The sequence below is a fragment of the Microtus oregoni genome, unplaced genomic scaffold (genome assembly GCF_018167655.1).
Source record: "Microtus oregoni isolate MIOR12 unplaced genomic scaffold, Mior012 000036F_ref0000092, whole genome shotgun sequence".
NCBI classification, from domain to species: Eukaryota; Metazoa; Chordata; class Mammalia; order Rodentia; family Cricetidae; genus Microtus; species Microtus oregoni.
In genome coordinates this window covers 2,254,990-2,268,630 of record NW_024543095.1, presented here as the reverse complement: position 1 = coordinate 2,268,630, position 13,641 = coordinate 2,254,990, and the positions used below count along the sequence as shown (strand labels likewise).

The 13,641-nt window shown below is 49.7% G+C and overlaps 1 protein-coding gene and 1 long non-coding RNA gene across 4 annotated transcripts in view; one reads left to right on the top strand and one right to left on the bottom strand.

Moving 5' to 3' along the window:
• The window catches only part of LOC121432931, a 38,573-nt gene extending 35,179 nt beyond the window's left edge, over positions 1-3,394 (top strand). The window contains exon 3 of the long non-coding RNA XR_005972256.1: positions 1,812-3,394. This is a non-coding gene — a long non-coding RNA (uncharacterized LOC121432931). The remainder of the gene's footprint in view (positions 1-1,811) is intronic.
• Positions 1-13,641, bottom strand: part of Plb1 (phospholipase B1) — a 73,365-nt gene that overhangs the window by 13,650 nt on the left and 46,074 nt on the right. For all 3 annotated transcript variants that reach the window (XM_041631104.1, XM_041631105.1, XM_041631106.1), the window contains 8 exons: positions 12,560-12,625; positions 8,740-8,800; positions 8,203-8,261; positions 5,928-5,995; positions 5,617-5,660; positions 5,303-5,402; positions 1,785-1,836; positions 882-962 (listed from right to left, as the gene is read on the bottom strand). In XM_041631104.1, coding sequence (XP_041487038.1) covers positions 882-962; positions 1,785-1,836; positions 5,303-5,402; positions 5,617-5,660; positions 5,928-5,995; positions 8,203-8,261; positions 8,740-8,800; positions 12,560-12,625 — 531 coding nt within the window. The remainder of the gene's footprint in view (positions 1-881; positions 963-1,784; positions 1,837-5,302; positions 5,403-5,616; positions 5,661-5,927; positions 5,996-8,202; positions 8,262-8,739; positions 8,801-12,559; positions 12,626-13,641) is intronic.

Genomic DNA, 13,641 nt, shown 5'->3' with positions numbered 1-13,641 from the left:
AGAGGTCATGTCACATGATAGAATGTAGATTACTATCAATAGGTTACGTTTTTAAGAGCTAATTAGGAATAAGCCTAAGATATAGACCAAGCTTTTATAATAAGTCTTCATTATTATTTGCAGTAGCCATCCAGACAAAACAGTATGATTACAAAGCCCCAAGGGTTAAGTCTTTCTCGTGTACCCCAGGTCTCTAGTTCTGGGAAAGGACTGAGGGAAGAGTCTAGAAGAGCTGAGCCTGTGTGAGGAAGATAATCACACTGGGTTCTGGAATAGTTGCTCTCTGTGATCCACCAGGAGCAAAGAGCTGCCCGCCCACCCCCAACAGTGACCATCAAACACTCTACCACATCCTCCAAGTCCTGGCAGCTACCTTTACCCAGCCAAATAAAATACAGGATGTCCCTAGCTTAGAACAAGATGTATTCTAAAAGTGAAAGTTTCCAAATGCTTATAAGTCCAGACATGTGTCCCCACAGAGACACATCAGGAATGGGGTCAGCTCCCAGGCCAGCTGGCTGGTTAACTTACCATGGTCCTGAAGGACAGCAAGGACACTCTCAAGTTTGGTTCTATTTTTTCCAATTACATTTAGAAGATTGTGTTACCTTCCCTTCCAAGAGAGGGCAGACTCTAAGCAGGCACAAGACAATCACTGGCCACCTATCTACCAGAAAGTGCCATCTGTATGTCCCAAGGAGGCCCTGCCCCCAGCGCGTGAAGATTGGGTCCTTCTAGATCTTTCTTCTGAGTGGGGAATCACTTGCTCTGTGTGAACCAGAGGCTGCTGGGGTGGAATCAAATGCTCAGAGCCCAAGGTGAGGAGGACGGGGGTCAGCAGTTTCACTCCATGCCCCCAGTGGGGCTAGTCAGCTACTTACCGAGTTCTCACAGTAATGACACAGGTCATTGCCCCCAACAAAGAGTGTAACCAGCTTCCAGTCTTCCTTCAGGTTGATTGTCTGAGGGGACAGATCCTGAGGTTAGGGTTTGGGGACACTTGCTGGTGATGCTAGCCATGCTACGTAGTCAGTTCCTCAGGAATCTTTTTTGTATCACACAAGAGTCTGAGGACTTCTCCGTCACCATGGTGCCCAGAAGATGGGCACTCCTCTGTGAGAAGCGTGTGTGTGTGGGGGGGGGGGGGGCGGGTCTTCTCATACACAGGTGACAGGCCACTTTCTCCCCACCACCAACCCTCTTAAAGTGCTAGAATGATTGTGTCTCACATTGCCCCCAAGCTCTCGAAAGGCCTCACGGATCACCATGCTCCTTCAAAGGAATTTGTGTCAAAAGACAGAGCTTGGGGACAAAGTTGGGGCTCTTATGGCCTGGGTTCATGGAGGGAGAGCCTGGCAGGGTAGTATGGTGGGGAAATAGCAGGAAGGCCCAGGAGCTGTTGCGCCCCACTCAGCCTCCACCATAAAAGGAGTCCTCCAGAAGCCACAGTCCACAGTGCAGGAACAGGGCCGTAGGAGAAAGCGCAAGTGAGATTCTGAGGGGCTGGGAGGGGGAGGGGTTGGAGCAGGCAGCCTATTTTTAGTGCTTTGTGTTTATATAAGAGGGCTCTGGGAAGCCAACTCTGGGATAAAGAGCCCAAGGCCTGTGATCTTGGCCAACTCCCCGCTCCACCTTGTCCTCCTGCAGCCAGTCTCGGGGCAGGGTGCCAGGCAGAGCGCCTGTGAGCCCCTTGAAGATCGGCTGAAGACAAGCTGAGGGGTTCATCAGGCCCTGCCTCTCCCCAGCTAGAGGGAAGAACACCTTTTAGGGGGGTCTGTACTCACAGGTGTGGCTTTCATTTTCTCCACCAGAGCCCGGGCCTGGGCCGGCATGTCCCTAGAAGGGAGACACGTCACTATCATCAGAGTTGCTTGGCATGGAGGCCTGAAGCTTGACTCCATGAAAGCCGCTCTTCCCAGTCAGCCTGTGAGGTTCTGCTCTGCAGACGCGTCACAGGCTTGTTCTCATCAGGAACCTGAGTCTACACTGCTCCAGACCCTGCTGCCCCTGGGAAGGGACCAAGGCCTAGCTGGTCTCTGATCTAGGATTTGGACAACATTCTCGGCTACCCGCCCCTTTATCTACAAGTCTTTTCACTACAAGCCGAGCCTGTTTGATTCTTACTCGGTTGCCTGTTTTAAAAATAATCTTTTTTATTTTTGAAAAAAGTCACATTCCTAAATTAGTCCCCGGATTTCTCCTCTCCAGGCTTGATGGCTCCGTTCACTGCTACGTCTGAGCCCCAACAGCCAATCCTTTGATCCCTGTAGTCCTCTCCATTGCTACTTGGATTTCGACACCATTATTTCCCCCCTCCCGTCCAACAAGACAGGCTAGGAGAGACATTATGGGCAGGATCGGGACTCCTTGTCTTCCCCACTGTTTGTTGTAAATAACAGCACACTGTTAAGTTCTAGATACTCAGTTATGTGTGGCAGTGGAATAGCACATAGCAACGAAAAGGAACGAGGCATTGCTGTACTTGGCAGCAGGGATGGGCCTCAGGTAACTGAGTGACAGGCATGCTCACTGCATGAGAGAGGCGATTGTCTCGCAGGTAGACAGGTATCCAGGCTTCGCAAATTGTATGCCTTTGAATACGTGTGGTTTACTGTGGGTCGGTACACCTCAGTGACGCTGCTTCCTTAAAAAGACATGTGGTGAGCCAGGTGTGGTGGCACACACCTGCAATCCTAGCACTTGGGATGTAGAGGCAGGAGAATTGGGAGTTGAAGGCCAGCCTTGGCTACATGGTGATTGAGAGGCCAGCCTGGGCTTACCCTGCCACAAAACAACAAGATGATCTGAGAAGTTAGGTGAGCAAAGGACACACAGACAACATAAAGAGCCAACACGAGATGGTTACAGGCTGAGCGTGGACACAGCGGGCAGATACTGGCGCCATCTCTGCCCTCCTCACGGAGATTTTAACTTCTGTCCCTGTCACTATAAAGTAAAGGCAACCACAGATACGCTGTAACTCCTGACAGGCCCAAGTCAGGCTCCAGAGTGAAACAGAGATCAGGCCCTCACCACGCTCCTCTTTTCCTGCCTCCTTAGCCACAAGTCCTCCATCTTGTCTCTCCCTTCCTTCCAGAGTCTGGGGTCTCTCCTTGCAGCTGTTTGCACAGGTTCCAGGCCTGAGACACATGTCCTGACATCATCCTGGCTCCCCGAGTACTTTAGGAGAAGCAGCTGGTCCCAGTCTGCAGTGTTGCTGTACACAGCCCCCCCCCTTCCCCCAAAGTTAGCTGCTCTTTGTCTCCTTCCTTGGCTGGACTAATTCCTCCAGAGCCCGGACTTTACCTTTGGAGTCTGTGGCTATCACTCAGTAATGCAGACATTGAATGCATTGTCGCTTGATGATTAATTAGCTACTGAATAAAAATTTGAAACTAAATTTCCTGAGAATGGCAAGCTTTGGTATGCACACGGACTATATGCCATATGCAATCTTTCCAAGACTTATTTATCTCCTTTAATCCCATGACAGCTCAGAGACAAGTTCTATGATGACCTCCTTAGAGAGAAGAAAACTAAGACTTAGTGATGCTAAGCAGCTTGCCAAGGTCACACAGCCAGTGCGTTTCTGAGTAGAGACTTGAACACAGGATGTCTGATCTCTGCGGACCTGGCAATTACATGGGTGCTGGGAATTCAAACTCGGGTCTCTCATGTGTTATCTTTCTCTTCAGATGAACTTCCACTTACCCACACTGACAAATGACAGGGTCAAAATGAGAAAAAGAACAATTCTCAAACCTTACTTAAGCCAACGGCTTCCTGTCGCTTCCCCTCAACACTGGACACGAGCGACACCTGAGGGTGCCAGCTCCATCCTACCACCGCCTCTGCTCAGGCAGAGATGCTAAGTATGACAGTAAGGAAAGGGAAAGGTGGGAGAATGGGGAGATGGCTCAGTGGGTAACGCGCTTGCTGTCCAATCATGAGGACTCGGGTTTGAATCCCCAGCGACCACGTAAATCCAGGTATGACAGTGTACACCTGTGATCTCAGTGCTGAGGTGTAGGCTGTGCACCCCTAGAGTTCACCAGCCAGCTAACCTTGCCATATTGGTGAGCTCCAGGTTCATAGGGAGACCCTGTTTCAAAATACAAGGTGGAGAGAGCAGTGAGTGAGTCAGCTCAGTGGGTGGAAATGCTTGCTATACGTGAGCAAGACGACCTGAGTCCGAGTCCTGGAAGCCATGATGGAAGGAGAGAACCGACTGTTGAAAGATGACTTCTGACCTCTACACATGCTCTTTTCGTGTGTACCCCACATCACACACACACACACACACACACACACACACACACACAATAAAATTACAAGACTGGAGAGATGGCTCAAGAGTTAAAAAATGCTTACACAGGACAATCATCCTGTTCCTATGCCAGGCAGCTCACAACCACCTGAATCTCCAGTCCTCTCTCCTGGCTTCTGTGGGCACGGGTGTGTGCACACGCATGCACACACACGAGGTAAATCTTTAAAGCATAAATTTAAGGTAACGAGTTCCTGAGCAAAAGGTGACCTTGTCCTCTAGCCTCTAGCTGTAGGAATATATGTGTGCACATGCACCTGAATGCACACACCCACACGTGTGTCCGTACCCCATATCCCCATGAAGGGGTGGAAGAGGGAGAGACTGAGGAGCCAGCTTCTGATAAGCAAAGTCTGGACTCCAGTAATCCTAACAGTTAAGTAGGTGCTGGCACAACGGCGCACAGGGCCAGTGTTTTGTAGGCAAATAAGTCTTTCCTCTTGTGACACTGGATATCAACACTTCTGTGGCACCAAGATTCAAGCTGAGCCCTGGGCCTAGCTGAGGCTTTCAAAAGGAATGTTCTCTGTAAGTGGCGTGTGAGTCAAGCCTGTGCCGTCTCCCTGGGGACAAGAACGCAGCAAGCCTTCTGCAAAGCAAATGCCCAGCACGCTCCACGCAGGAAATCAATGAACCCGGTCAGGCATTTCAGCCTTAATTACCTGGGTTGCTGTCAACAAGAGATCCTAGTGAAAACAAACCACGGCCAATGCTATTTGAGGGACTCTGACATCTAACTCTCTAGTGTCAAAACACAGCTTTAAAGAAAAATTCTTCTTTTAGATTCAAGGATATGAGGCAAGACAGAGAGAGAAAAAGCGAAGGAGGAAGAAAACCGAGTGGTTTGTGATGCTGAGAGCCATTCTACACAGGTGGTTCATGCCCCTGACAGACAAACTGGGTACTAGACACCGTGCCCCTTGTCACTTCCTGTTTCCCACCCTGATCTCACTGCTGGTCCCCACATCAACTCACTGAGCTCTGGCCCCTTCTCTGGCCATATTTAATCCTGCTGTCTCTTCCAAGGTACCGGTGGAGAATCCAAGGATGGAAGGGTTGAACTTCTTCAGTATGTCTTTAAAGAAAGCAGAGAACACAGGTGAAAGGAACTGAGGTGGGCCTATTGGGGTCCCAAGTGCGTGGCAGGAGGGTCCTTATCTTTCTGGTGCTAGCTAACTCTCTTCCCGGCAGATAATTTCCTGTTTCTCCAACTCTAGGCAAAAGGCCCTGGCCTTGGTGAGGGTTATTTATGGTTGTGGTACTGGGATCTCTTGGTGTGGGCTACTTACTAGGCAGTGTGGTATGGGTCTCCAACGTTCCATCTCCTCCAATGCTGGGGAAGAGAAAAGTAACTTTGTCAAAGTCACACAGACTTGCTGCCTCCTGAGTTGTCACAGGTAGGAGTCAGGCCAGAGAGATTTTTGTCCTTGGGGCATTGCTCCTACCACCCTCAGGGCTAATACAAACATCACAGAGTCTCCTTGGATATCAGAGTAGGGCCATGGGGACCTAGACCTGGCCCTGAGCAGGTGGCAGGGAGCCCACTTCTTATGCCCCTATAGAATATGATCTGTCGGACGTGAGCCATGGACACTCTTACCTCCAGGACAGCCCCCTCCAGGAGGTGGTTAGACTGCTGGACTCACTTGGTCGCGCTCCTGAGGCTGTCTGTGAAAAGCCAAGAGATGCTTATGAAAGCATCTGTGACCTGGCGATGAGTTAGAGGGCCTTCGGGCAGGCCTTCTGGCCCTGTGTAGCAGCCAATACTCAGCGTGGCCTTCTCTAGGGAAGGGGCCCACATCTAAGGTTTCTTCTGTTTCTCCACATCTAAGGTCCCACCAATCCTTTCTGACACCCTCCCCTTCCCCAGTGAAGGTCCTTCCATTTGTACTGTTCATATTCTTGGAGGCACTCGTGTGCCTGCTACAGACTACATTGGTATCGCATCTGACCTCATAGGTGCCACCATGTTCCCTTCCTGCCACCTGAAAGGCCACAGCTCTTGCATCTCTGTCATTTGCCTCTGACTCTGACACTTCCATGTGTCTCTCTTCCTGCTTCAGGGTTTAGACCCCGGTGTTGGATGCCATAATCCAGCATTCACTTTCTGACCCCAACGTTTGCTTCCTGCATTTCTGACCACTCAACACCTCAGATGGAAGCATGTTGACCGGTTGCTACTTCCAAAGCCCCAAGGCCTTCAGCTGCTCTGCTGTCCTTGCCTCCCTCCTCCACCCTGTTCCTAGACTGTTGAACCCCCTCCTCCTCATCCCCAGGAACCCCTAGTTCCTTCTCACCCTTCCCTGACCACATTCTCCCTGCTATCCCCTCCAAGGCAGGGCCAAAGTCAAACCCTACCCCGTGGGGACATCATACCCTGCAGTTACTTCCCTGTGTTCCTTCCTCGTCTCTAACTTCTTTTCTATGAAGATTTCTGAAGCTGCCATCTTATATTTTTTTAATTAAAAAAAGCAGTCTATCTTTGACATTTACCAAAGTAACACGTTTGCCATAATCAGTGAATTAAACAAAGACTTTAAAAAAAAATAGTGGGTTGGAGAGATGGCTCAGTGGTTAAGAGCACTGGCTGCTCTTCCAGAGGACCTGGGTTCAATTCTTAGCATCCACATGGCAGCTTACAACTGTCTGTCACTCCAGTTCCAGGGGATCTGACACCTTTATACCAATACACGTAAGATAAATTAAAATGAGTTATTTTTTAAAAAATTAAGAAAAAAAAACAATTTAATATCACCACATGAATCTTGCCCCAAGGTTAGGGATGCAACTCAGTCTGTAGGGTGCTTGCCTGGCCTGCATGAAGCCCTGGCTTCAGTTCTCAGAACCAAATACATGGGGTTCAGTGGTGTGCACCCATAATCCAGCACTCCAGTCACGGAGGCCAAGAGGACTGGGAGTTTAAGGTCATCCTCAGGAAGTCTGAGCCTAGGCAGCGCTACTTGCTGTCTTAAATAAAACAAAACAAAACAAAACAACCAATATTGCCTCAGCAGGGCCTGGTAGCTCATGCTTTATTATAATGCCAGCAGCTGAAAACCTAAGGTTTGCTGGGAGTTTGAGGCTAACCTGGGCTACGGAGCATCTTGGAGCCAGTCAGGGCTATTTATTGTGATCCCAACACACAAAGCAACACTGAAAGACTCGTGGCTCTGATGGTCTCCTTCCTCTACTCTATCACCTCCTTCCCCTGCACGTGTATGCGCCCTCCCCACCCCACACCCTCCCCCCGGGTGAAGTCATAGTTGTCGGCCCGGTCTGCGCTCTTCATTACCTTCCCTTGTCTGGACCACGATGAAAATTTCTTCACGTCCTTCACTGTGGGGTGGCTTTGTTCCCACAGGAATGGACATGCATTTTCAAAGTCCCATATGTATATGTCACCTGTTCCCTCAAGACGCTCCTCCCCCATAAGTTTCTTGCTGCCTTAGCCGGAGGGCTATGACTGTTTAACGCTGCCTTTTAAGAAATGCTGAGAGAGCATGGTGCACAGAGCAGTAGCTAACCAGTGGTCTCATGCGACTGGGCCAGGACAGTGTTTCCCTCTGTCCCTAAGGAACATGCCCTTAAGTGGGGCCAGGAGATCCGGGCAATGTGTAGAGAAGACCTGGCACTCTTTAGGACTGTGTTGACAGAGTTGAATTCAGGCAACTGTGGACTGATGGGATGTTAGGGAGTGGGGTGGGGTGCGGGGTTACATGGGGGTGAAGTTTAAGTAGGGCTAAGGAAGATGGTGGGCTGGGATCCATGCTTCATGCCTGGAAGGGGACTCCCTACTGAAGGCAGAGGAAGAACCAGCTCTGCGAAGCCAGGCTAAACCCTGTGGGGCCCACCCTGGCCAGTGGCTTAGTACTCACTGTCACAGAGTCACCCAGAGCTGCCACCACCTTGATGTCTGCTGGTCGGAGCTCATGGACTAGGAGAGAAGGGCAAAAGGGTGTTGGCCTTTTACAGTATGAAGTAAACAAGACCAGTGAGTTCGCCACAGCCCACAACTTCCTGGGCTGTTTCTAGCCCAAGGCTTCACCAGCGCAGCCTCTTCCATTCATTCAGAACGCTAAGGCTCTGAAGTGCGTGATGCCATCAGGCACCCTATGGGTGGCCTAGCAGAGTTCCAGCGTGGGTCACACGGAATAGGCAGCTAGGGCCACATCCTTGGCTGCACCTGTCGCACCAGTCAGGGAGGCCTGAGGAGCAGTGTTGAACCTCCAAAGAGTGAAAGTTACTGAGAGTAAGTAGTACTTGGGGAGGAGGCCTGAGCCGTTCCACATGGAAGGGAACCCTGCAGTAGCTACTTCCCTGTCTCTGTCTCTGAGCCTGAAACTCTGCCTTACAATGAGACCAGCAAGGACCACTCTAGGGTGCACCTACAGGTGTGTGATGATTGCACTTACCTGAGCTGGGCACACTGCTGGAAGGACTCTGCGTTGTGCACAGGAAGTCACTGCCCCAGTTCTAAGTCAGGAGGAAGAAAAACAGAGAGTCAATCACTCACGGGCAGGCAAAGTGCGCCCGAGAAGAGTCAGCCCAGGAACCTAGAAATACATCACTGGCCGGATATACTGGGGGGGGGGGGGGGTGTCAGAAGAGTAGGCATAGTAACTGTAGGTGTGGAAAAAGGAAATTAGAGAGAAGTAGGCACGCACACACATAAACACACAGAGACAAACACACAGAGCACAGCCTTTTTCTTCCCAACTCATCTACAGTTGAATGGAGTCAGCAGCCACAAGACGAGGAGAGCAAATAGGGAATTTTTACAACTGGTTCTGCATAGGATACAGGTTTTACATGGCTAACATGAGCGATCACAGGCGTGCTTTGGGGTGTTTGGTGTGTGCTGTTAACACCAAGCTGATTGACATTAATTATGACGCGAGAGTCTAAACAACCACCCATTAAAATATTTTTATGAAAATACTGAAGTTTCGTAATTGTAAAGCCTCTGGTTCCTGCACATCTTTCCTATTTGGCCTATTTAACTCAGAGCCATCAACCCTCCTCCCTCCCACGAGCAAAACCGGGCATCTGCCACACTGGACACTTTCAGTCAACTGTCCTTGTCTCTAATAAAGGGTAGATTTTCCAGGTGCCAGGGGGAGTCAGGGTGGGGTGAGAGGCAGAAGGTACAGAAATGACAATTCAAGAGGACTTGGTGAAGAACTAACGTTGCCCAAATAGAAGTGCACTGGGGGTGCCGGAAAGCCTCCCCACAATGGTTCGACTGATGGTGAGTAACTGTCAGAGCCTCAGAAAGGTTATCTAAAGACAAACTTTCCTACATCCCTCCTTGGCAAGCAAGAACTGTCAATCAAAACATAGTTTTCATCTCAGTGAGAGGGAGGATAAACTGTCACTCAAAACACAACTCTCCCTTAAAGGGAGAGAAAAACAGGAAAAAAAAAATAAAAGAGTACCCATGGCTCAAGAACATAGATTTAGGTTCCCCGGATAATCTGTTCCAACGTAGAAATGATTCTGTGAGGTTTTTTTATAGTCACAGAACAGAAGAAGTCCACTGATGGAGACATCAGGTATCTGGGTTACAGGAAACAAGGAAAATGCCCTCTCTGATGCTACCTGGTGACAGTTTGGGCTTTGGCATTGATGGATGCTAGTGGTTCATCTGTTTGGTTAATGTATTTTTAAAAAGTTTCCCCTGATAGTCACAAGGATTTTGGTTGGGCACAGAGTTGGACAATGAACAGCTACTAAGGAGACTAAAGACAGCACACAACAACTTGGCTCTGGATCTGTAACATTCAAGAAATCCTCATCAATCAACCTTGAAGAATCTTTGACATAAGTGCGGCTTTCATGGGGTGGGGAAGGAGGGGGGCTTCACCAAACTCTCTCCTAAACAGTTGCTTAATCCAGTAGATCCGTTTATCCCAAGGGTCTCCTCAATGGGTCACAGTGGTTTCACCCATCTGTTTAGATGTTTTATGAAGTAAAGAACAACCACTTGGGAAAAGTGCAACTGTGAAGGAAAGTTCTAGAGTTACCACGCCATGGAAATCTCTGAGAGTTGAGCGTGTTCTATACGACACATACAGATTAGATCCGAGCGTGTACATCTGTTACAAAGGGGAGGACACCATGCCGTGACCTCAGCTAGGACTGCCCAGGGTCCTGCCATCTTGCTATACGTACACAGAGTAGGTCCAGGATACCACCAGGACTTTGCAACAAAGGCTGTGTTGATGTTGCCCACTTTAAGCAGCAGTCTGCTAAAACAAGCAATACCCTTCTAGCCTGAGCTTTCTTCTAACAGAGAAAGAAAAGATCCTGAGAATAAAGGTCCATGAGAACAGGCAGAGACCCACTCTGTTCTCTACTGCCCATCCGGCGTTTAGCGTAGTGGTTGCTCCTCTTAGTATCCGATAGGGAAGTGGAACATGAACAGATGAATGCCTGGTTGACAAGGCTTTTCAGTCACACAGGACAGGGAAAAGTCACTGGTTCAAGCAGGACTTTTTTCCTTGGGGTTAACATGAGTCATAGAGAATTCAGGGAGCCTGAAGATGACACAGCTCTCAGCCACACGGCTGTACTAGGACGTCACACTTGACAGTTCCTTGGCACCTTCCACTAAGTCTATTCTCAGTGCTTTGGCTGGCTTATAAAAGATCTTTCTTCTAGGTGTGGCAGTTCCCACCTGTAATCCCAGCATTTAGGAGGCTGAGGCAGGAGGATCATTGTGAATTAAAGGCCCATCTGGGCTATAGAGCAAGATCATATTTCAAAAACCAAACAAAGACTTAAGCAAAATCTAGGTGTGGTGGTGCACACCTGTAACCCCAGGACTTGGCAGGTGGGGTAAGAGAATCAGGGGCTCAAGATCATCCTTGGTTACAGGAGTTTTAGGACAGCCTGAGCTACTCGTCACTCTATTTCAAAAAGCAAGTCCCCCCCAGTCCCTGATGTCTGATATAGCCTCCCTGCGGCAGCCAGAGAAGTCTCTTAAAGGTGTGTACCAGATCCTCCAACCTCCCATGGCTTCCCTTAGCTCTTCATCCAAACCCCAGCCTTCATGCCCAGTCACTGGGGCTGTGATCTGGCCCCCAGCACTGCTTTGATCTCATCCTCCACTCCCCTCTCTCACCACGTTTCCCATGCCCTGACTCCAGCCACTCTGACCTTCCTTCTCTTCCTCATTATGCTCAGTGTGCTTCCCCTCCTGCCCCCAGCCTCCAAGCTTTCTGGCCCTTTGGTTTGGCCTTTTCTGGTCTTCTGGGCAGTTGACATCTTTTTGACTTGCATGTTTCAACTCAAGTCTTTCCTTCTCAGACAGACTCAGCAACCACCATGCAACAGAATTGGTCCCTCAGTCTTTGAGTCTTTGTCCCATCTCCCTTCTCTGGGCAATGGCTGTCCCTATTGGAAATGATCACTTAACTATGGCCTAGACGTCTCAACTCAGCGGATGGGACTCTGTAAGAGTGGAGTCCCATCGGTTTCTAACTCCCTGAGATTAGCGTATGGCACATAGCATACACTTACAGTATACACCTGTTATAGGATCACAGGTGTGAACTCTGTTGGGCTCTAACTACCCAGGTCAGGACCGTGTTACATGCCTCTCTACATCCCCACCAGCCCTCAGTATGAACGTGAAATGCCTGTCCCGGTGGACCAGGGTTGATGTGTACGGTGCGGTATGGCACAGGATCAGGCGAGCCAGCTTTGGGGTGTCGATCCTGAAAGCCACAGAGCTCTGAAAGTTCAGAGCGGGGCCAAGTGACTTGTATCCAGTTAAGACTGGGGGTGTGGTGTGGTGTGGATATGCGTCAGCTTCCTGTGAGGCCCCACCCCTGGCACAGAGATTCTTTCCCACTTGGTTTAGGGTTCCACATTCAGGATGTTGATGGCACTTCATGCCCCCTGCCCCACCCTGACACCCCTCCCCACCACCTCCACTGTCCACCTCTGCAAGGCTGAGATGCTTAATTAAAACAATGTCGCTAAGCCCAGGACGGCAAAGGTCAAGGCACTTCCTCTGCTTGGCCGCTGACGTCAGGTAGGCAACTTGAGAACCCGTCAGGAGCATCCTGGGGCCTCAGTTCCGGACCCTTTTCTGTGCATTCCAATTCCCAGTATGTAAGAAGGGTATATTTGTGCTTAAGCTAACAGTGAAGTCTGCACCACGCCCCGAGTCCCCGGCAGGTGGGACTGGCTTGTGTCTGAGAGACACAGACATGAGTCAGAGGTTACCTCAATGGCTGGCTCGGAAGGGTACGTGTAGTTACTGTTCCGGAAGGTTCTCAGGAAGGGCTCATCCTAGGAGGAAACAGAAATCACACTGAGAGGTTATTTAACAGCATGGAGGCTGTGCATGAGCTAACCGCCCTGACTTCTAGGTTTACTTATCAGGGTTCTGCATTGAAGGGCAAAGAGCTGCACAGACAGAACTTCAGTCATTTCTGGAAGGGTTTTTGTAAACCCTTATTAACCAGGGAGGCACAAATAAAAGACTCAGAGAGAGTCTACACATCCTGCGGTCTGGGCTCCATGACCTCATGAAGACCTGGAACAATTACACATCTCCGCAGTACTCAGTCTTACCTGTTTTCTTCTTCTTCTTTTTTTTTTTTTCTGGCAAAAGACTCACATTTCAGCACTTTTCCTTCTGAAGAAGGGTTATATAGTTATCAATATATTTTATCACCTGTTCTTTTTTTCCCCTTGTGCTGCGTGTGTTACCTCCTTTAAGGTGGCTTCCTGTATTTTCAGTCATTTTTTTCCCCCCTGACTAACCCGCTCTCCAGGCAGGCCCTCCTCACCTATCTGTGCTACAATCAGTGCTGATACAAGCCCTGTCAACACCCCCAGTCCACCCAGGTGAAGATGATGGGTTAATCAAAGAAAGGAGGAGGCAGCAGGGGAGAACCAGGAGAAAAACAAACCAAGCGAAGCAAGGTCAGCTTAAGGTCTGGACCAGGAAACAGCAAGGTAGACTCAGAGGACATGCCGGTGGAACAGAAAGACCAAGGCTTAGAAAAAAATGGGAACCAAATGGAAGAGGTTTGGGGAGACTAGAGGGGGAAAGTCAGATTGGTGGAACAGATGTCCTTAGAGATCAATTTCAGGAGATGTAAACCAACTCTCCACCATAAACCCAGGTAGGAGAGGCTTTATTTTGGTCCAAGGAGGGGTAGCCGGAGGAAGAGGAGGAAGAGGAAGAGATAGGACAGAAGAAAAGGAGGAAGGTTAAAATGCTGGGGGCCAGCCGGGTGGTCGTGGTGGCGCACGCCTTTAATCCCAGCACTAGGATCTCTGTGGGTTCGAGGCCAGCC